The following is a 21,322-nucleotide window of genomic DNA, read 5'->3' as shown; positions in this document are numbered from 1 at the left end:
CACCGGGAGCCGCAGTGCCGGGGCCCGCCCGTCCCTCGGCCTATCTCCGGGCGGCGGACTCCATTTCCCAGGAGGCACCGCGCGGAGGCGAGGGGCGCTAGCGAGGCCGCTGCGGGGAAGGGCTGAGGGAGGGGATTTACCTGCGGGGAGGAGGGCGCAGGTAGGGCGCGGCGCGGAGGCTGCTGGGACTTGTAGTTCCCAGCGAACGGCCCCTTCGGGGAACCCGAGCGTCGGGCCGGCAGCGGGGGAACTACAACTCCCAGGGCGCGGCGGGAAGGAGCGGGCAGGGCGCCGCCTGAGGGCGGGGGGTACGAAAGGGAACCTGCCGCCGGTGCTGCCGGCGGTTGTTTCCTCAGGTAAGGAGGCGGCGGCGGGAGGGCGGCCGGGCCCCTCGGGCGGCGGCGGCGGGGAAGGAAGGAGGGCGGCGAGCCCCCGGGCGGGCGGCGAGCCCCCGGGCGTTGCCCCATTGTTCGGGGCGCGGGAGGCGCCGCCGGGCAGGTGAGGCGAGGCGCTGAGGGCGCCGCTGCAGCTTTCGGCGAGGCCGCAGGCGGCAGCGGGCCCTGCCGGCACCGCCGGGCGGGGAGCGGTCTGTCAGCCGCGGGCCAGGCCCCCACCCACCCCCTCACCTCACACACACACTCCCTCCTTCTTCCACGGTGTCCCGCTGCCGGTGGAGGCGGCGGTGTGGGGAGGGGTGTTGGGGCCGGTCCCGGGGTTGGGCAGCGGCGGCAGAAATGTGTTTCCAGAGCGGGCGCAGGGAGGGTGCCTTACCCGAGGAAAAAGCCCCCGACCCTCTCGCCGGGGCCGGGGGGGGGGTGGTGTGTGGGGGAGCCGCGGCAGTGGTTTGCCATGTAGGTTGAAGCCGGGGAGGAGTTGCCCCTCGGTCCTTTCTTCTTGCCCAGCTTTTTCAAGGCTTCTTGGTTCCTGGAACGTTTTACGTTGAAGTGCTGTATTCTCGAGACGCATTTGGAAACAAATCGTCTCCTTCTCATGGTCCAGTAAAACTTTGGATACTTTTTCCCTAATAAACTAACTCAGTTTACTACTGATTTTGGCATTCGGAGACTTTTTAGGGTTGTGGGTGTTTGGTGGGTTTTTTTGGTTTGTTGTTGGTTTTTTTTTTTTTTTTTTCCTTTGATACATTTCAAGCAAATAATGTGTCTATAACACAAATTTTTGTTGCACTGTTTTTTGGAGGGGAAAAAAGCCCTAAACAGGCCATGAATATGCTGAGTTTCCAAAGCATCTTTCCCTGTACTGTATAGCTATACTATTGGCAACCAAATTGCACTAGTATTCACTTCTGCTCTCAGTTTTTAAGGTTGCAATGACTGTTTCAACAGCAGAATGTGTTACTGCCAATTTTTTGTTGACTGAACAGCAGTAAATGTTGGTGTTAATTAGTGTTTGCTCTAGGCGTATTCCAGGTATGTAACTGCTTTTGAAGCAAAGCCTAGCTTAAAGTAGATATCTTCATTGTCATGAGCGGAAGGTGTGTATTTTTAATTGCTGGTTGCTGGCCTATTACATAATCATTTTGATGGAAGGGTAGGGATAGTAGTTCTTTTCGTGGGTGCATGTTAAGAAAGCTGGAAAAACAAGTCCTCCTTCAGCTTTAATTTATAAAAGATTGTTCTAAGCACAACCCATATCTTGTTCTTCTACTGTGCAGGTTTATTGTGAAACAGTTGCAGTGTCAATGAGAAGCTAGCAGTAAACCACATACCACAAGCGTTCAGTGTTATCTGAGGAAGATGCAGTGTCCTAGCGCATACCTCTGACGGAGCTGGTAAGTGAGAGTTTAGGCCTTTACAAGTCTGTTGTTTGTGAGACTGCATTTTGACTCTTCTGTTTTATCATGACTAATTCAAGGTCACATCAGAATTAAGAAGCTTTTGGCAGTGGGATGAGTGTTATTAGTTTCAAACTCTGATCTGCTGAATGAATTATAAAACCACCCAAAATTTAGGCAGTGTTGCTTTTTACTGCCATCTTCTTCCATGTACCTGAAAAAATTACCTTACTCAAACAATGCTCCACCAACATTTTAAGCAAGCAAGATACTGATAATACAACAGAAATAATAGATGCACAGCTATATGTATGGAAAATGTAGACATAAAAATGAATTAAAGAACACTTGCTTCCAGGCGTGGGAGGGAAAAAGTCTTCTAGTGCTTAGTGTTCATGAATTGTTTGTGTTCTTTTTTTAAAAGCAACAAGAGGAAGAATTCCCTTAGTGAATCTTGATGTGTTTATCTTATGTGTATTGTGGCACTTGAGATCCAAGTTGACAGTGATTTGAGATTTGTTTCAAATGTGGAACTCTGGTGTGAAATACTTGTTTTAATTAAAATGTCTGTGTTCGCAAAACTGTGCTGGTATCTCAAGCATAAATACTTTCTAATTTGGGCTCCAGTTTGTGCATGACATTATCTTTTTTTTTCTGTAATCCAAAGAGAAAATGCTGCCAAACATGAAACATATTATATGGGCTTGTAAATTGTTTTGCTGTGGGTGTCTGATCCTGATCAAATTCATGTACTTAGCTGAAGTTTTAGTTCTTAAATTCTACCTCATTCAGAGGCATGGTTAGTATTCCTGTGTACTGAATGTCTTGGAGGCTTTAGGGCTTTTTCCTTTCTAAAGTTAAAATTATGGTGTAAAATATTGTTCAGGTTGGCAATAGAACGGTTATGACTGACTTGTGGCTGGAAAGCAGTAAAATGAGTTGTGTTACTTCCGTGGTTTTGTACGGGGAGACCAATTAACAGTACAAATCCCAACTTGAAGTTGCTGTCTTGTTGGGAAGTTCTGCACTTGATTTATTCTTTGACTTACAAGTCCCAAGCTCTCTCCAACCTTGCTGAGGTGTGGCACAACCAGACTTTAGGAACACTATATATGTTTTTCATATTATTACATATAAAGAATATGGATGCTTAGGTCTGTCTGATACCTTTCATGGGCATTACCCTAAAAAAAAGTAGATAACTAGTGTTACCTTCATGGCTTGAACTTCTGCCTCATTCAGACGGATGTTATTTATATATTATGTTAGTAGGCCTCTAAGTTAGTTAAGGCTATTAAGTTAGTAGGCTTCAGCTTTACTGGCTGATAGAGAATCCAGCAGGGTGTGAAGAAGTGGTTCTGGGACGTGGAGTAAAATGTAAATTGAGTAAACATAACATGTTTCATATGTTTGGAAGCTTTAAAGCATCTTGTTCATCTCCGATTTCCTTTTCCTGCAGTTAAAGCTGGTTCAAAATTCAGACAACAAACAAACAACAACAACATATATATGTGTGTGTGTGTGTATATATGCACATGAAAAGCTTAGATATTGTCTCTCACAGAAATAAAAAATACTGGCTGATGATTTGCGGGCAAATAGATCTTGTGTCCTATTTCTACTGGAACAGCTGCAGGGCAGATGTTCCAGTTTGTTAGAATCACTAGTGGCTGTGAACAAATATCTGCCCATAACTGCAACAGTACTGTTGATTAGTAGCTTGATTTATTTCAGGAATGGAAATACAACCAATATTGAGCTGATGCTGTATAGCTATTTGCATTCACAAAGAGGGGGATCGGGCACTTAGAAGTGGCTAGTTTCACAAATGTTTTCTTGTTTAGTATGACTTGTGCCTGCAAATAAGTATTTTTCTAGATAACAAGAATATACTTGTTTAAACAAATGCCTCTTTCACCTGCCTTTTATTAGTATTTACAGCTATTATAATAGCCAGGTATTGACAAAAATCTGTGCATAGCATCCGAAACAACAAAGAATTATCAGCAAATGTCTTTACTAACTCAAAGTATTTTCACCAGAGGAAGTCCTTCTCAGCCAAGCAGCAATATCTCATTTCTGAAGACAGATTGTAGAGAACTGATAGGTTACAAGGCAAACTCTATGTATGTATTTGTTTAGAATACATCCATCCATATGCACATCCAGAGGATCGTTTTAACATTAGACTCTGCTGGACTGGTTTGAAAAAGCTTAGAGTTGTGCTACTCAACTTCTGCTGCAATAGAAAGGCATGAAAATAAAAGTTTTTAAAAGGTTAAATGTGCACATTAAAGTTACACCCAATGTGATCTAAACCATAACTTTTATGTAAGCACTCGTATACTGTCACACACAAGCGGAAAGCTTTCTGTCAAACTAGGTAAGTGCAATGCCTACATCAGCGATCATTTACTGAGTCATGAGTAGCTTCTGTTCTGCTCAATTGTGCTCAAGGAGAAACTGTTACCGTCAAAGCTATAAGCTAGGTGTTCTTGGCTTTTGGGGATACATACTGCACTCTAGAAAGGTTGTCTCCTTTCATCTTCTGAGATGACCTCACCTTTTTGTTAAAACAGGTGGTTGCATTTGAGGTATCTTGTCACCTTGGGCATTGTTGAAAAATAACATTAAAGCTTTTTAGTCAGCATTTTATCAGCTTAGCTGTGGATTAGAAACGTATCTGTCCATCCTTGCATAGAATTCCCAAAGCTAAATTTTCCCTGCTATTTTTGGCAGTGCCATCACTTTCCAGCAGTTCTGTAAACTGCCATGATCCATCTTAATTTTCACTCCAGGATGTGGCGGTGGTACCATTCCTGAAGCAAACTAGCTCTTAGTATCTCATTCTGGAGAATCTCTGCATGTTCAAAGGTTCCTTGCTGCTTACATTCCTTGGTTCCTATAATCTGCATTGCCAACAGCAAGGCTAATCAGGCACTGTCTTGGCCTTTGTCAGCTAGCATTGCATGCATAGTGCACTTTATATTGACTGTCTGCTTTTCATTTTAGTATATGCATCATTTTATTTATGTGTATGTAAATGTGAACTGATGAAATCATGGATGCTGTAGCTTGACACTGACAGACTTGATACCCATTGTTATGCTTAAATTGGAAGGTATCATGACAGTGCAAGCTTTTCCTGCTCTGCCCCAATCCTCACTAACTGTAGAAATTAGTTGTAGCGGTAAGACTGGAGTCTGGTTCTCAGGATTTTCAGTCCTCGATCTTGGAGCTTCTGTGTGATAGCAGGGGATAATAGTAAGTTGTCCCACCAAGCTGAACTAATCTTACTTTGAAGTTGAGGCAACAGGCTATGTGTAAGTGATTTAATGGAATTACTGAATGGAAATTAATCATAGGAACTGGTCAATGATTTTTTTCTTCAGAAGAACAACTTGCCAAGGGTCATGATACATATTTTGCAGTAATTTAAAACTCATCCACTGTTTTTTTTATTTAACAAATAGTAACAATTTTCAGTTTGTGAAATGAGTCTCTAAAGGAGTTTCCCCCTACAGTTGAAAGCTTTCTTTCAGACATTTTCTTCTTATTAAGCTCTGGTTAGAGGGCCTTGTCTGTCTCCATGTTTTATTTATAGTACAAAAGACTGTTTTCCTAAAGTGAGCAGGCTGCAGGTACAGTAGTTCTGAGAACTGGATGTGGCTTCAAACATTATATTGACTAGAGAGTAGGCAGATATTATAATATTGATATAGGGAGTGTCTGAACAATGTGGATCAAGCATGACGTAGCACCTTTTAGTTTATCCAAACAATTTCATGTAAGAAATGTGGACTTTGTTTAGGTTATGTGTGGAGTTATATAGCAAAAGTGGAGGGGGAAAAAAGGAAGGCTTGTAGCAGACTGTCCACAACGTTCTGTTCCACATTGAGAAAGTCTGTTCTCAGGCAACTGAGAAATACGACTTATTAACAGACAGACTTCATTAATGCTTTATGACTGTGCTGTCATGGGAGAAATTAATTGCAGTATTGCCTTTTCAAAGTGGTGTGTGCTCTCTGTCCTGACACCAATCCATTGCAGTTCAATGCTGCAGCCAGAGGAGCCTGTAACTGTGGGGAGGCTTATCAGTGGTGGTGCCAGGCGGTAACTGTTCTATTGCAATCACATTGATTTTTAGATCCTGGGTGTGGAATAGTCTCTGCATGGCCCAGTTTGGAGCAGACTGATAAGGCTCCTTGTTTCTTAGCAACCACAGTCTGCCATAGCCAGAAACCTGCCCCTCTGCAGCTGGAGGGAAAATTCTGAATGTCTTAAATTTGTATCTTGAACCAAGGTAAGTCCCCCTGGCATATTTAATTTAAAGGCCTTTGCCAACACATTCCTATTATTTGAATGCAAAAGTTCCTTAACAAATAGAAAGCATAACTTCTCTCGTCATTAATAAGACGCTCTAATTTCTTTCCCTGTTCTTTAGACCTGTGTCTTTCCTGGGCATGGAGGTGCCATATGTCCTTCTCTTAACTAGACTCGTAGCAGAAGTTACCAGCAAATCTACTGAAAGTTTGGTAGGTACTTCATGTTTTTTGTCATGCTAGGCACTATAAAAACAGAAGGATCAGATTATTTTCCTCTCACATTGTAGTTTATAGAAGGCTTTCTAATTCAATAGAAGTGACCTGTACTCCTAGCAGTCATTAACTGAAACTTTTACAGTGGGTCAATTTGCTGTGATGGCTGATTGCCTATTAAAGCGTTGAATTCTTCCTAGTCATGTGCTTGTAGGCTAGCAGGGGTGCAACTGGTAATGCCTCCCACCATGTGGAAGAAGCACCCTGATGGTCAAAAAACCCCACTTTTCAAGCTGCTTGGCAGTTTAACTACAAACAGTCCAAAACTTGGATACCCAAAAGTTAACTTTTCAAATGACTGAGAAGCTCTGATGCAAACACTGCTTCAAGTCACAGAAAAAGGTCAGAGTACAAAATTCTAGTTGTAGGAGAGTTCGACCAACAAAACTTCGTAAGAAACTGGTCTTAAGCTTGTTATCTATAGATCTTCTGGTTCTTTACTGTAGTCTACCTCCCCGTGATGCACTAAGAGTGTGAAGTCAGCCTACTAATTTCAGTTTTGACAGTCCCAACCATTTCTTCTGATAGCTTTGATCTTTGTCACCCCTGGATTTGATGGGTTTTGCAGATAAGCAGAAAAATACTGGCTGTTACATGTTAGGTATATTTAAGTTGCTTCTATGACTGAATATAGATCAGGTCTTGTTACTTTTGACCAAGAATACTTCATCCCTTTTTAAGACTGATTTGACTTGCTATATTCTTTAGGGGAATGTACCTGCAAAGCTTTAAAAGGCGTGGGAGTTTTGTGGCTTATTTTTCTTGTACAGATTCAGAGAGTGGATATGCCCAAGTCTATAAGGGATGTTACTAATAGCTATTAAAAGAACCACAGAGTTTCTAACAACCATTTATCTCTAAGCTTATGTCACAGCTTGTTGTAATTCGTAAATAATTTTGAAACTGGCTTTTATATAAACAAAGAAAAAATAAAAATAAACTACGTGCCTTCAGGATATGTGAAGTTATTCTTTTATATTAAATGTTGAAGGAAGAAGCTTTTGTAGTTCTGCTGGATTGCTCTGCCAAATGTAGATGTTATCATCACTTGCAATATGGGCATTCAGTGAAAACTGTTTTTTGCTAGTCATTTTGCCAATAGTATTTCTGAGCAAATCTGTTAGGGCATTTGTGTGCTGTGGGAAGGCTAACCCCCTCTGAACTGTGCTTCGCTGAAAAATTTAGCAAGTATATTTCTAAAGCAGTTTTTTGAGGCTTTGTCCAATGTCAACAGCAGATTGTGCGTTTGTTCTCCAAGTGTTAGTTTGGGTAGCAGCTGCCAGGTCAAAATCAGCTTGATGGTGCATCTAGCTTGTTCTTGCCTTGTAAGGTTGCTTAATGCAAAAAGAAAAAGTTACAGCAAGTTTTAACTGCAGTTACTGCTTATTCCTCTACGTTCTCTGTAGATTCTTTTTGATGTTGTTGTTGAAGCCTTTCAGTAAACTTAAGAACTGTGTGAAATAGAATTTCTGTTCTTAGGTTTCGGAAACAGAATGCTGTGTGGATATGTTGGATTCAAACAGTTCCTGTCCAGTAACGAACCAGTGCAGTCCAGGTATAGTGTGTCATTGTTTAATAAAATTCCAGATTGTTTTTGACAGTTAACACCAACATACAGTGCCTAATTAATTGGGGAGTGAAAACAAAATAATTAGTGCATGTACATATTGAAGTTTTTCTTCCTCTCTAGACACAAGGTAATGCTTCTTATGACTCACAAATATTGTTCTTGCATGGTAAGGAGAGTAGACAGCTATTAATAAGGTTATTCTTTATCTTTTTTAGTTAGTGTGCAGTTAGATTATGTAAGAGCTGTTGTAAATGCTTAAAAGCCCATATAATGAGCATAAAAAGCAAAAATGCTGTGATGTGTATCTAAGGGAGCATTAAGAATAAATTCAATATTGTCTTGTTAGCACAGAATGCCTCATTCTTCCTAGTGCCATATATGTAGAGTTGTTTTCTTCTAAATGAAGTTAAAAACTTTTGTCACTCTCCAGCAGTAGTAAAAAAAAATTTTAATGCCATTTTATTTAAAATCAGAGAGTGGGGAAAATGGCTTCAGAGCCCACAGTAACAAGAGAATTAGTAACTTAACAATTGGGGTCCGCTTCTGGGTTCAGTCATTTCCTTGTGACAGTTGTTAAAGCGTTTTAAGCCTATCTATTTTCACTGCTTCGTTACTTCTCTAGCTGTTGCTTCATTTAATGCATTGTTTTCTGCTTCTAAATGATCTTAGATATGATATAAACAATTGTCTCCAAGTCACGGGATAGTGTTCTTAAATCTTACTGTAAACTGATAATCTACCAATATCTTTGGTGTCAGATAAGTGCTTTGATGCTTCCTTCCTATTACTGTAGAAACTCTTTGCCCTTACATTGGGTCTGTTTGTGTTTAGATTAAATGTCAGATGTAATTTATTACTGTGGGCATCAAATGTGGTGCTTCTCTCTAAGGAGAAATGTAGCAGCAGAGCTGTTTTCAAATCAGCACCTTACTAATAGTTTGCTTTATGGGATAATTGATACCAGTTTGGCTCAAGGCTCTATAGAACTGGATTTTAGCCAGCACAGTAAGTTTTTTTTTCTTTTAAATGTAGACTGTAATATGATCTGGTAGGAATATCCTTCTAATCTTCGTGTCTCAAGTCTAAGCCTCAAGTGAAACCACGACAGCTTTATTGTATTAAATGAAGTTGTTACTGAAGATGTGCCCTAAAATCTTTTTTTCTTAACAAAGACGTAGCAGTATGTGCATTTAAACTTAAATTGAGAGATTTGAACATCGAAGACAGGCCAAGATGAAAGTTTAATCAGTTTCCAGCCTGCCTGGTAGGGTGACCGATATAAAACACTCACCATCTGTCACAGAATAGTTTAAACAGGTTTGGGTTCTTCTTAAAGTGAAACAAATAGTACAATACTCGAGAGGACTGAGGCATGGGGAAAAGACTGTATTACGGCAGTATTCGTGTTTTAGCTTGCCATGCTTCAAGTGATTGATTATAGGGATGCCAGCACCTTTTTTCATCCAACTACACTTTCTGGTTCTTAGCATCTTTGTCCCTGCCTACTTCTATTTTCAATACTATATATTAAAATGGCATTAAATTTTGTTTCGATGGCGTATGACCTCTGAAAATAAATGGCAAAGTTCTGCTGCTTTTTTAGTGTTGTTGAGGGTAGTTGCAGGTTGTTAGACACTTCCCATTTTTCTCAAAACTAAAACATGTGAAGCAGTGAATGGAGCTATGTTGAAATTGCCCTCTGGGAGCTGTTTGCTTGTAACTCTCTTTCTCCTTTTTGGCCCTTGAAAGGTTATCTTTTCTGGAATAAATGCTTTGAAATGAAACCTCTTAACTTGTGTAATATAATAGGAAGCAGGAGATGTTTGTAACCAGTAGACCAAACAGAGGGAACTTCTGTTGCCTTTATCTCTTTCTGAAGGCTAGGAAATATCTCCAGTGTTGCTTTTGTTGTTTTCAAACCTCTGTACATCTTATTCTTATGCAGGTTGTTACAGACGATGGAATGAGGATGGTAGTAGCAGCTGCATTAAATGCAAAAATGAAACCCTTCCTGTTTTATCTATTTACAATCTGACTGAATGCAGAAATAGTGAGTCATTTACAATCCCTTTATTTTGATGGGTGTTTTTTGGTACCAAGATCTCTTCTTGCATGCATGGTCCAGCAAAGACTGTTCAAGAAGGCATGAAATGTTGCAGGTTGTGTTGGTTTTTTTGGTTGTTTTTTTTTTTTTTTCCCCCCCCCTTCCCTTGTAAAACTTCAACCTTTTCCTAATATAACTTTGAGCTTTTGAACATGCAACAAAACCTATGGAAACTTTGAAATTTAGTTTGCAGAAACTGTGCAGAGTGCTATGGAACCATTCCAGAGTCTGGGGGGTGGGGGGAATCAGAATCTTGTTATGTATTAGAGTAGCTAATCTGCAAAGCCAAATGCAACATCAAAAAAAAAAAAAATTATTCTGCCCAATGTAAGTTCTTAAAAAAAAAAAAAAAGTCAAGTCCTAAACATCAAAATGATTAAACTTACAGGGTAGGACCTGTATCAAACATACAGAAAATACTGAATTTTGTGTCTGCTTTAATCTCTGCTGTAAGGAAAAGGCATTTGCTGTGGGCATTTGCTAGGGACTTCTCCAGAACACAAAATAGCTCAGACTGTACTTGAGTTCTTTGAAAAAAAAATCTGCGTTAAGAAGACTAGCTTCATTTTGTATGTGTGCTTGCTTTGAGAGGTGAGAACCATTCAATTCCTTCTAAATATTTTTTAATGAAAGAGACAAACTTGATCTAAGTTTCTGGGAAATGCACTACTGAATTATTTTCTTTTTGGACAAATTATGATGATGCTTGTTTGCTTCTGTTTTTTTATATCTCAAAAGTGATATAAAGAATGAATTTTTCATGGGAGAAATCAGGGTTCTTATACAATTTCAAATAATTACTGAGAAGTAATTTTCAACAGATCTGTAGTTTTTGTCAGATTTTAATTTAAAAAATTCTTTTTGATTACAGCTGGTATCAGAGGAATGAATTTCCAAATGAATATAAGCACCGTAACTCCTTTCATACAGAACATGGGTGAGTAAATGGAAATAGCTATTGAGTGCAGGCTTTGTGATTATTCACTGCGTACCAGCCCCTTCATGACACAGCATTTGAAACAAGTTGTAAAATGTTTTTCTGTAGCATAGCTTTTATTCTAAATGTAGTAGCCATTTTTACTTTTTCTGAGTTGTTCTCAACAAGAATCTTTTGTAAGTCTTAGAGTTGAATTTTGAGGTAACCGTATTTTACTGAATAGTTCTGATTTTGTCCTAGTGATCTTGAAGTGATTTTTTGGGTACAGGTTGAGCTGGTTGTTTATGAAACCCCATAACTTGAGTGTTGAACCTTATGCTGCAAGAGTTTTGGGTTTTAGGGGTGAGGCAACATGTTACACACATTTTACATCTTGGTTAGCCTTTCTATAAGTTGATTTTATCACTGCTGACCAGTCATTTCTGTTTAATTTCCTAAAAATACTTGTTCAACACTGGTAGGAATAATACGAATTGAGACTATTTCGATGGTATCCTATCTCTTGCTGTAGTGTTGCTAAATGAAGTGATTTAGCGTTACAGGGCGAGTGCTTATCAGTGCTCTTAAAAAGGAAAGCTAAACAGCCATGTCAAACTTGAGTGCTGCTGATCCCTTTCTAACATTTGTCTTGTCATGTGCATATACTTGACTTGTATCTAGTGCTCTTCAGTGTGGACTTCTCAAGCAGAGTTGTCAGACAGATCTGCTGTCTTAGTTTGTGTGCAACAACATCATTAACAACTTTTGTTTTAAGAAACGCTTGCTCTTTGGGATCATAATCTTAAATAAAACAGCAGAATGAATATGCAGGACATTTTTTGAGGCAGGGAAAGTGGGAATAGAGATGAAGGAGGGCACCTTTTGCTAATGTCTGCCTCCTTAAATGGTTTCTCTATCAGTCACTTGTGGAAAACATAATACTAGTGGTATATTGTCTGTTGACAAGTCTGTCTTTAGGAGATTTCAGTTAAGGAATAAAAGAACAATATTAATGTTGACTGCCTCCCAGCACTGGTTTTGAAAGTTACATAAAAGAAACAGAACAATGGATTAAAAATTTGTCTGCCTTCAAAAAAGTAGGGACTAAGGCTTTCCTGACATTTGACAGGTGGGGTTGGGGAAGTTGCTCATGTAACAAAATGAGTATTGAAAGATCTTTGCAAATGTTTCAGTGAGGTCTGTCTGTATATTAAACCCCCAACTCCGTTGGGTTTTTTTCTCCTATGAATATCAGGAAGTTGGTCTTTATCTTTCGTTTAACCCTTCTATTAGAAGAGATTTGTAGTGAATAATAGTCTTTTCTCTCTCTCTTGTTATATATATATTTTTTTTTGTACAGGGGGCCCAGAAGTGGCAGCCTCTCTCATCTTAGGGACATTTTTCATCAGTTTATTCCTGATTCTGTCTGTTGCTTCTTTCTTCTACCTCAAACGTGCCAATAAACTTCCCAATGTTTTCTACAGAAGAAACAAAGGTAAAATACCTCTCATTGTCTATTCAATCTCTAAAATTTTGGCCCTTGAGTCTTTTAAATTAAAACCTTTTAAATTTCTTCATGTCAGTGTTCTAATTTAATGTAACTGCTGTCATCTCTTTTGATCGGCTAAAGCAAAGCAAACTAATTAAAATTTTTTTCCTGCTATGTGTTTACAGTATGTATGTTTTCATGGCAGTGCACAGGATGTCTGTTCTCAGTCTAAGTGTGCTTAGGTGCATGTTACACAGTATCTCTCACACTAACCCAGCTATTGTTTTTTGTAGCTTTCAAAGATTTGCCAGAGTACAATACTTGACGTTAGTTGTCACTGAATATTAGATACTTGATTTCAAAAAGGGGGGGGGGGGGGGGGGGGGGGGGGGGGGGTGGTGGGTGTGGGGGGGGGGGGGGGGGGGGGGGGGTGGGGGGGGGGGGGGGGAGAAGAAACCAGTCAGTGCTTTTTGCACAGAAGGCATTTTTATAGAACTTAATACTTGTTTATTTCAGTACACAAAATGCCAGACAATTATAAAGCCTTACAAAAAGCAGTTGTTTATTCTTGGTTTAGAGAGAAATGAACTGTAATACTAAAGGGCAGTGTACTTATCATGGATGGATGTGTCAGCAGCAGGAGAAAGGGAATGGAATTTGAGGTTCCTCATTACTGTACTACTCATTCAACTGTGTTTACCCTCTAAATGCAGGACTTACTGGGGCTTGGAAGAGCTAACTGCCTGATTTTTTATTTATTTATTTTAAAGCAAACACCCCTTAGCTTTTCTTCTTATAAAGAAATTTATTCTTTATTTCTGCCACTCCTGTTACTGAGAAATGAAGCCATGTAACTAAAATGCAGTGACCTGACTTCATGCCAAAGTGATTCCAGAAAAGCTAAGGAAAGAACACCTGGGATGTGCTTAGCCACAGGGCACCAAGACTTTATGTAGACATCTGGCTCTTTCAGATGCTTCAGTTTCTGTGAAGTTGTTCTGTGTGTCCACATTTTACTAGTCTTCGGTTTCTGGGAGGTGATGAGCAAGATATGTGGAAGGTGATGTCTCCATTTTACCCAGTGTTTTGCATGAAACTGAGGCTGATCTATGACTGTCTCACCCTTTCTATGCAGTCACTGTGAATGATTCCCATGACAACCTCTAGCACAGCATTTGCTGTGTTAGAGCTCCTTCTGTTGAAAGCAAGCTGTTTACTCATTAGGTCTGCTAAACAAATAGACCTCCTGTTATTTTCAATTTTCATTCATGTCATACAGGACCAAGCTCAAGCTAGGCTGTCACAATAGAAATAAGCTTAAAAAGAGAAAAAGGGTGTGGGTGGAGCGATACAATTCCATTGTTTGGCTAAGAATGTTGTATCTAGTCATAGTTAACTTCATGGAACATCACATTTCCAGTCTCTGTGATATCATTTTGTGTAAAAGTATACAACAGTAGCTACCCAAGGTGTAAATTGATCAGTGCCACAGGAACTGCTAGTATCTTAATCACAACTGCCATATTGAAACCTCTAGGTTGCTTTTGCATGTGTCTTCAAGTAAATTTAGTTAGTACAAGATTCTCCTTCAGTTTTTAAGTGGGTCAAGAGCTGTTGTGCTGTGACATTTCTAAGCTGGCAGGATACCAGACCTTTGTCAAGGCTTCAGTCATACTTGTCTGACTTCCACATTTTGTACTGACAGTTTGCTCTGGTCCAGCAGGCTAAAGCTTTTATGTCCTCCTTTGAAGGAGAAGCATTAGAAACATTTCTCTGGCTTATTATCATGTTAGCTTTCATTCTGTCTGGATGATGATTATCACCTGGCCAATAAAGGCAGCAACCTCTTGCATAAGAAGGGTTGCATCTCTCACTGCTCAATTGTTTTCTATTTGTACTGCCTTTTTCTGGTAGTTGGCTCAAAGTGGCATTTTTCCTATTGAAGCTTCTTCATATTAAAGAGACACTGCTGTGGCTACCTTCTTTGAAATCAAAATAAGTCATTCTTGGAGACCTTTGCAACCCTTTACCTCTAATCTTGAAGAGAGTCCTACAGACAACGTATTCTACTAATGGGATTTCTGAATGTTCTGATCTGTTTTGGTAGTCTTTGACAAAACTAATTTTTTTTAACAGTAGAACTATTTTGTTGCATGCATGTATTTTTAGAAAACTAGCAGTTCTAGCCTTCTAGATTAATGATGGTTAGTCTCTCTCTTTCTCTCTCTTTTTTAGCATCTGTTCTCCAGCCTAGTGAAACAGTAAGTAAATTCTGTACTTCCAATGGGAATAAGCAACCATAAAACATCAAGTAAACAATAACTTAAAGTTTTAAGAGTTCATTAGGGAGCTACTTAATCCGATGTATGAGAGACCGAAATAAAAATAAAAGATGTTTTGGGGTTCTTTGTCCAAACTGGAAAAAAGGTGAAATATGAATACTGACCATATGGATTCTATTGAGTTACTTTCTCCAAGAAAGAGTATGTACACAGTAAACATTATTGGAACCCTAAAATGTTCCTGTATTTTTTTAATGAAAGACTGTGAAGACAAAAGGTGCTTTGTTTGACATGATCATTCTTCTGTTATGCAGGCATCCATGATACCTCCCCCAGCCTCTTCAGGTGAGGAACTGTTCTCTGGGGCATGCTGGTACAAATGTTTTACCTGTTGGCTTCCCTTTTATGCATCTCATTATTGAAAAGCAGGCAAACTATCTCAAAGTGGATATGCTAAAAACACACAGCAAGTCAAAACAATTACCCGTAAAGCCTGGTATAGAGCTGTGGAATCTGTTGAGGGGACAGAAATCCAGTGAAATCTGTCTAGTAGACCTTCTTGATGGGATTTATTGCTTTAATTAATGTAGGCATACAGTATTGATAGAGCACGTTATGTTAAAATAGATCTTTTGACAGCTCCTAAAATAGATCTTTTGACAGCTCCTAAAATAGATCTTTCACTTCTCTGTCCTAATAGACAAGTCTTACAAGTAGATGCAATATTTTTTCATAAGTGCTCAAAAATAAATTATTCAGTCTGGGACCTATTTTCAGGATTGGAGTCGTCTTGTCAGTGCCAGGTTGGCTCATTTTCAGGCTTGCTGATTTGAAGCTTATTAACTTCTTGAAACAAATGATACAGACTGTTTGGAATATACAGTTTTGTGTGTATGTGGTGTGGGGGGTGTTTGTAGGTTGACTCTTTTTGGCAAAGTGGGTTTTTAATACGTGTGAAACTCGGGCAGAAATTTATTTCTTGAGGAAGATTAAATCTAATCAGCTTGTCTCAATTTTTCTCCGCAATTTTTCATAATTTCAACCTATAAATATTACTGAGTAGTTCATACTCTAATATGCTGTTTTAGACCAGATCTGGGTAATCCAAGAGCAAAAACTTGCTTTTTGGTGGGCCTCTAAATTTGTGCTACTTCTAGGAAATAGTACATGCCATTCTTATATTATTAATGAGCCAGTGAGAGCCTAATAAAGCATGAAATATCTAAATATGACTGTCCCAAAATATATATGTAAAAGGGCAATGGATTACACCAAATCAAATCAAGGCATTCTTTTAAGTGTCTCTGACCATGTAACAAAGTTTGAAAAGAAGTAGGTAGTAAAGGATGTATTTTGCAAATGATAGAAGAATTTATATCTATACAAGAAATTAGGGTGGCTAGGAAAGTGGATTTATTTGGCCAGGGTAATACAGTAAAATACCTTGTTTCTGTGCATGATCCCCATACTTTCAAGACAATGACAGAACTTGCAATGACTTAAAAGTGAGACAGACCAAATCTAAAAACTTAAGAAATAATGGCCTTCAAAGCTCAGCAAAACTTCTGGTCTCACTTCTCATGTATGCATAGGCCTTTTTAATCAAGATGGTGTAATTAAAATTTAACTTTTATTAATGCAGTCTTTAACTTTTAAACATTTTTAAGATGTGTTCCAAACTTGGTCTGGGTCTGGCTGTTAAACTGACAGCCAGTGCTGCTTCTGAAAAGTCTTAGTTTCCTTACCTTAATTTATACATCTGTTTAAAAAGAAGGTGCAGTTGTGGGAGTTTTTGTTAGGGCTGAAAATGGAAAGCTACATGTACTGTAAACACTTACAAATAATGGGAATAGAGCACCTTATTTAGTAGGCTATTAGAAGCTTGTTTAAAAAGTTTATTTGCAGACTTTTGTTGTATCAGCTCTATGTAGGGGGTTTTGTTTTTTGGGGGGATTTTTTTAAGGTCCGGAATGACTTTGGTCACTCAGGAATTGTTGGATGGCATGTGGTGTTATGAATTAATGATAAAGGCATGCTTATACAGCAGGTGCTAATGATGTTTCTGTGCCCACCATTTCAGTTCGGAAGCCACGATATGTCAGACGAGAACGGTCACTAGTGACGTCTGCATCTGCTGCTATGATCTCTTCTTCTGAAACCAGGGTCAGCAATGTTTAGCCTTCATTCTTGACTGAGGACTTTATAAGTGTACACAGTGTCGAAGAAACTTTTTCTGAATCCACTGAAGTGCCAGGAAAACATCGCAAGCAGCTGACCTAAATGGAAGCCAAATTACTGTCTCAAAGGGTTTGTGCCAAATGTTAACAGAGAAATGAACGAATGCAAAGATACTGATGGCAGGCTACATCCAGTTCGGTGAACTGCTTTGGTGATCTTGAAATGCACTATTCCAGCTCTGTGGTTTCATTTGTCTCCTACAGATGCTGTGTTTAAAATCTTTAAATAATCTGCCTTTCTTTGGTACACTTTCAGTTTTGGCAAGTTCTTCTTCCTGTGTTGTGATGTGTTCTGTGTCCCCAGAGCTGAATGTCTCAGTGCTGCAGGCCAACACAAAACACTGAGATTACTCAAGGATGTGGACTTGTTTGAAGGACCCACTTGTAAATGCTACTAACACTAAGTGCCACTGCTTTAACGTTGTAGGACAATATAACAATACTTAACATGCAGTATCCTTTTGAAGCAAAAAATGATGCCTCCTGGAGCATCCTCTTCAGCCTATGACATAGCTGACCCTGGTTTTTAACTGTGAATATAGACCTGCTATCCAGATACTGTTGTTCTTGGTGCTTTTGAAGGCTGTGGTCAGTATAGGTCCAATCCCAAGTGCGGGAATTTGTTGGGAAGCTTTTCCAATTGGCTTCAGCTTCGTCCTTGGATAAAGAGCCATTTGCTATGGCTTTATAACTGATAGGCTGCTATGTCTGTCCTGCAAAGCCTGTCTCTGCTAGCACTCTTCCCTTAACATAACAGTTGAAGGGAAACCAAAATTCCTGCAGAGTAGCTGTGCATCTGTTGGGCATGTCAGTGGGTATTGAGATGAACTGGAGAGGTCAGGTGAATTTCTGCCAATGCAATAAGGGGTTTCTTTGGTCAAGCCCTTGATTAACAGGCCTGACATCTGCAGGCCAGCACCTTATGACAGAGCTCAACAAGTATTTCTTTGTCAAAATTGCCAGCCTAAATAGCCCTCACTCTTGGATGCTTGTTCTTGCCCATCTTATGCCAGCTGTGTGGCTGAGTAGTCACTTGATGAGGAAATTAAAGTAGCTGTTAAAGTAAATTTTTTTTTTTTTTTTGCTAGGTTATCCTTCACCAATTTTTTTCCTGGCATGGCTGACTGTTGCTATGTGAACACGTATATCAGCATAATGGGCACAGTGGTATGGGCATAAGAGTGGGTGACTGGAAAATAAGTGAAAAACCTGAGGTTGCTAAATTGGTTGAAGTGTCACTGTCACCATATGTGAAATTATAACTGTGCAGCTTGTGCATTCCCACCTACCTGTGTTGCTATTGCCTGTTTTGGTTTAGCTGGCACTCCATTATGGGTCTATGCTCCTAAAATAAATTACTTGGAAGCTCTTCATCGGCATCCACTGGCATGAACAAACTGGAACAGTCTGTTCTCTTTTTCAGGAAAATGTGAACATAACTGTCTTGAGCTGACATGACACCCATATGGAGAGTCCAAACCTTGTGATCCAGATTCCCTTTTCTCTGTGGTTAAAAGCTTATTCAAACCTAAAAAAGGAGAACTGGGATGGGAGGAGATATATTTATTTTATTGAATAGACCTGTTTTTATGTAAGTTTCAGTGCAGTTGTGTTTACTTTTATCTCTGTCCTTACAAGGTAATGAGATCTCTTGTAGCATCCAGACAAGCTAGGGTAAAGATTGGGGATAAAGAACAAACCATGAAGAGGACCCTGTGCCAAAAAAAAAAAAAAAAAAAAAAAAAAAAAAAAAAAAAAGCCTGAATTGCTGTATGGAGAATCTTAAGATTGTCTTTCTATCACAATGATAAATGAAATTTTTGTTCTACTGGACAAAACTAAAGACAGCAGACAATGCCATTTTGAGACCCTTCACTTTTCAATATGAAATGTGCTTTATAGTTCGTTATGTTCCAAGTTCAGGAGGTGGCAGTTTTGTTTCTGTCGTTTTGATGTCTTTTTGTCTTTGTGCTGCTGTGATTTTCCACAGGTAGAAATTATGTCTGGAGGTCATAGGCTTTTTCTGAACTTAGTTGCTGAATATTTTCCTAACTGCTAAAGAAAAGGAGTAACTATGCAAATAATGCCAAGAAACTGCACCTTTGAAAGCAGGGAGTTTCTGCTTGCGAATCTATCAATGATAGTGCATTCTTGTATTGCTTAGTTGCTAATGTATTCCTTCTACACATAAATTACTGAAGGATCATTCATGTCATTGTACTGTCTGAACCCTATCTTATCCTCAAGTGCATATTGTAACTTAGTTTAATGTCAAGCGTCTAGTGCTCTAACTTCCACGCAGTCAAGTTTTTCTCAATGATAACATCTTTCCCTTCCCATATTCTCCCCCCCCCAGCAAACTCTTTTAAATGCAGCAGATATTTTTACTATTTTTCTGTGTGTTTCAGGAACTGTTCAGCTTTTGTTACTGCTGTCTGACACAGTGGACTCCTGGTCTAAACAGTTTCTCATTCGCTTGCACTGTCAAATTAAATATATGATGTGGTGTTTTGGTTTCCATCTCCCTTCAAAATAATAATACATACCTATATATATATTTTAAAAAATTGGCTTTAATGAACCCTGATATTTAATGTATTTGTATATTTTTAAATTGTGTCAAAATAAACGTATTCAAGCTTTTTTTTTAATGACTGTGGAGGTCATTCATGTGTTTCCTTTTCAAGCACAGAATGAAGGGAGCTAAATTTAGCACCCAAAGTAGATAATTGTTTTGACTCGTATGGCATGTTACCTCCACTGGAACTGAAGTTAAAAAAAAAAAAAAAAAAATCTGCTGAATGATCCTGCCCAGTTCTACAGTAGGATAGCCAGGCTGTTCTTCTGCAGGCTATATCTTCACACCTTATAACCATATGGCAGAAGCCACCTATAATGGCCTTACCTTTAATGGTGTGGAAGTAACTCTTTGGCAGAGACTGTAGCTTCAGTAAATGACAGAATTTTTACATTAGTGTATGCTTACTTAAATCTCATTCAAATAAGATAGCAGGAGTAGCAGGAAATCTCTTTTAGAGGAGGCTGCTAAATAGTGCCAAATGTACTCGACAGAAGTTGAGGTTATCAGGATAATTTCTTATCAAGTGAAGATTATGGTCTTGGGTTTGGGGGTTTGGATATCTTCCCCCATCTGATCTCTGATTAATTTAAATAAGTGTGTTCTTACTGTCCTTTTTCTTCCCTGCCTGGGAATTTGGTACTCTTGTTGGACTTCTTTCTTACAAATGTATCTTGTGTTCTTCACTCCAGTTGCCAAAACAATCCACAATAACGAGAGCTGAGCCAAAGGAAATTGGGATGCTGAGCCATATGGTCTGAAATACTAGTTGTTAAATTCGGCAATGCTCTTTTCCCTCACAAAAGTAGCTGAAGTAGCCTGACATATGAGAAAGATGCTGCTTTTAGTGAAGTATGCTGATGAGCGAAGGATAAGCCAAATGCTTTAATGCCTACTGTGCATGCACTGTGGAAAGTCTAATAAACTTTGTTGTCAAAGCCAAGGTGACAGTGTCACATACAAAGAGAAATTGACCTGGAAAATTATCCCACTGGGACAGGAAGACTTAAAAGTGGATTTGTCAGTTAAATGGACTCTGACCACCATGCACACCAGCATATAACAGCCTTTGGGAAGAGGAAGTACTAAGTGTCCTTGCCATTAGTCACCCGACTGAATTCAGTAGGTGAAATTGGCAGTAAGTGAACTGGGGAGAGCTGTAAGTGGATGTACGACAACAGGGAACAATTTGAGACTGTATTTTGCACACTTGAGAGGAGCTGTCTCCCTTATCCATATGACACCATCTGAAGGTGAGTGCATGGTAGGTAGAAGACTGTGACAATCGTTTCTTAAAATTATAAGTCTAAAACCTTGTTTCACTAAAATCTGTTATCCAGTTACAGGCCTTCCAGAAGGCTGGTGTCATATGCATAAAGAATGAAACAAACGATATTGCATACAGGCCCTCTAAAGTATTTTGCTGTATGAAACTGCATGAAGTTTCCGAAAGTGATAAAGCTTTGTGCAAACATAATGACTTAGGTTCAACCTACCTTCCCCTAGGCATTAATCAAAGTTCACAGAAACTGTGTTCTGAAGTTCTGTCTTGTGTCTTTCTTTGCAATTTTTTCTTTTTTTTTTTTTTTTTTTTCTCCTCTTCTGTCCCCTGCCTCCATCAAAAGCTTCTTGGAAACATTGCTTGGAAATACGCCTGGGAGTACAGGCACAAGTCTAACTTCCTGACAGTAAGATTTGAAGGCTGAAAGCTGTTAAACTGTAGAAGAAATTGAAGGGGAGTGGGAAAAGAAGCTGG

The 21,322-nt window shown here is 39.3% G+C and overlaps 1 protein-coding gene across 4 annotated transcripts; it reads left to right on the top strand.

Annotated features, from left to right (window-relative positions):
• The first annotated feature begins 98 nt into the window (after nt 1-98).
• On the top strand, nt 99-19,040 carry C6H1orf159 (chromosome 6 C1orf159 homolog). 4 transcript variants are annotated; one of them, XM_030019082.2, is made up of 11 exons: nt 287-356; nt 1,673-1,789; nt 5,940-6,095; nt 6,237-6,327; nt 7,870-7,945; nt 9,906-10,010; nt 10,936-11,001; nt 12,341-12,475; nt 14,705-14,730; nt 15,066-15,096; nt 16,832-19,040. In XM_030019082.2, exons 4-11 carry the CDS (start codon nt 6,256-6,258, stop codon nt 16,927-16,929), a joined length of 609 nt encoding a protein of 202 aa, XP_029874942.1. In that variant the 5' UTR covers nt 287-356; nt 1,673-1,789; nt 5,940-6,095; nt 6,237-6,255; the 3' UTR covers nt 16,930-19,040. The 4 variants fall into 4 exon arrangements, with proteins under 4 accessions (XP_029874941.1, XP_029874942.1, XP_029874939.1 ...); XM_030019081.2 differs by lacking the exons at nt 287-356; nt 5,940-6,095 and adding an exon at nt 99-160; XM_030019079.2 differs by lacking the exon at nt 5,940-6,095.
• The last annotated feature ends 2,282 nt before the right edge of the window (nt 19,041-21,322 follow it).

Source organism: Aquila chrysaetos, chromosome 6, assembly GCF_900496995.4.
Source record: "Aquila chrysaetos chrysaetos chromosome 6, bAquChr1.4, whole genome shotgun sequence".
Classification (NCBI taxonomy): domain Eukaryota; kingdom Metazoa; phylum Chordata; class Aves; order Accipitriformes; family Accipitridae; genus Aquila; species Aquila chrysaetos.
The sequence above is the reverse complement of the archived record's forward strand: the minus strand, read 5'-3'. Positions and strand labels throughout refer to the sequence as shown.

Excerpts from the sequence above, each read along its gene's own strand:
- C6H1orf159 (XM_030019081.2), top strand. The coding sequence starts at position 6,256 with ATGGAGGTGCCATATGTCCTTCTCTTAACTAGACTCGTAGCAGAAGTT. Across the intron at positions 14,731-15,065 it reads TTCTCCAGCCTAGTGAAACA|GCATCCATGATACCTCCCCC; the intron begins GTAAGTAAATTC and ends TCTGTTATGCAG. Across the intron at positions 15,097-16,831 it reads ACCTCCCCCAGCCTCTTCAG|TTCGGAAGCCACGATATGTC; the intron begins GTGAGGAACTGT and ends CCACCATTTCAG.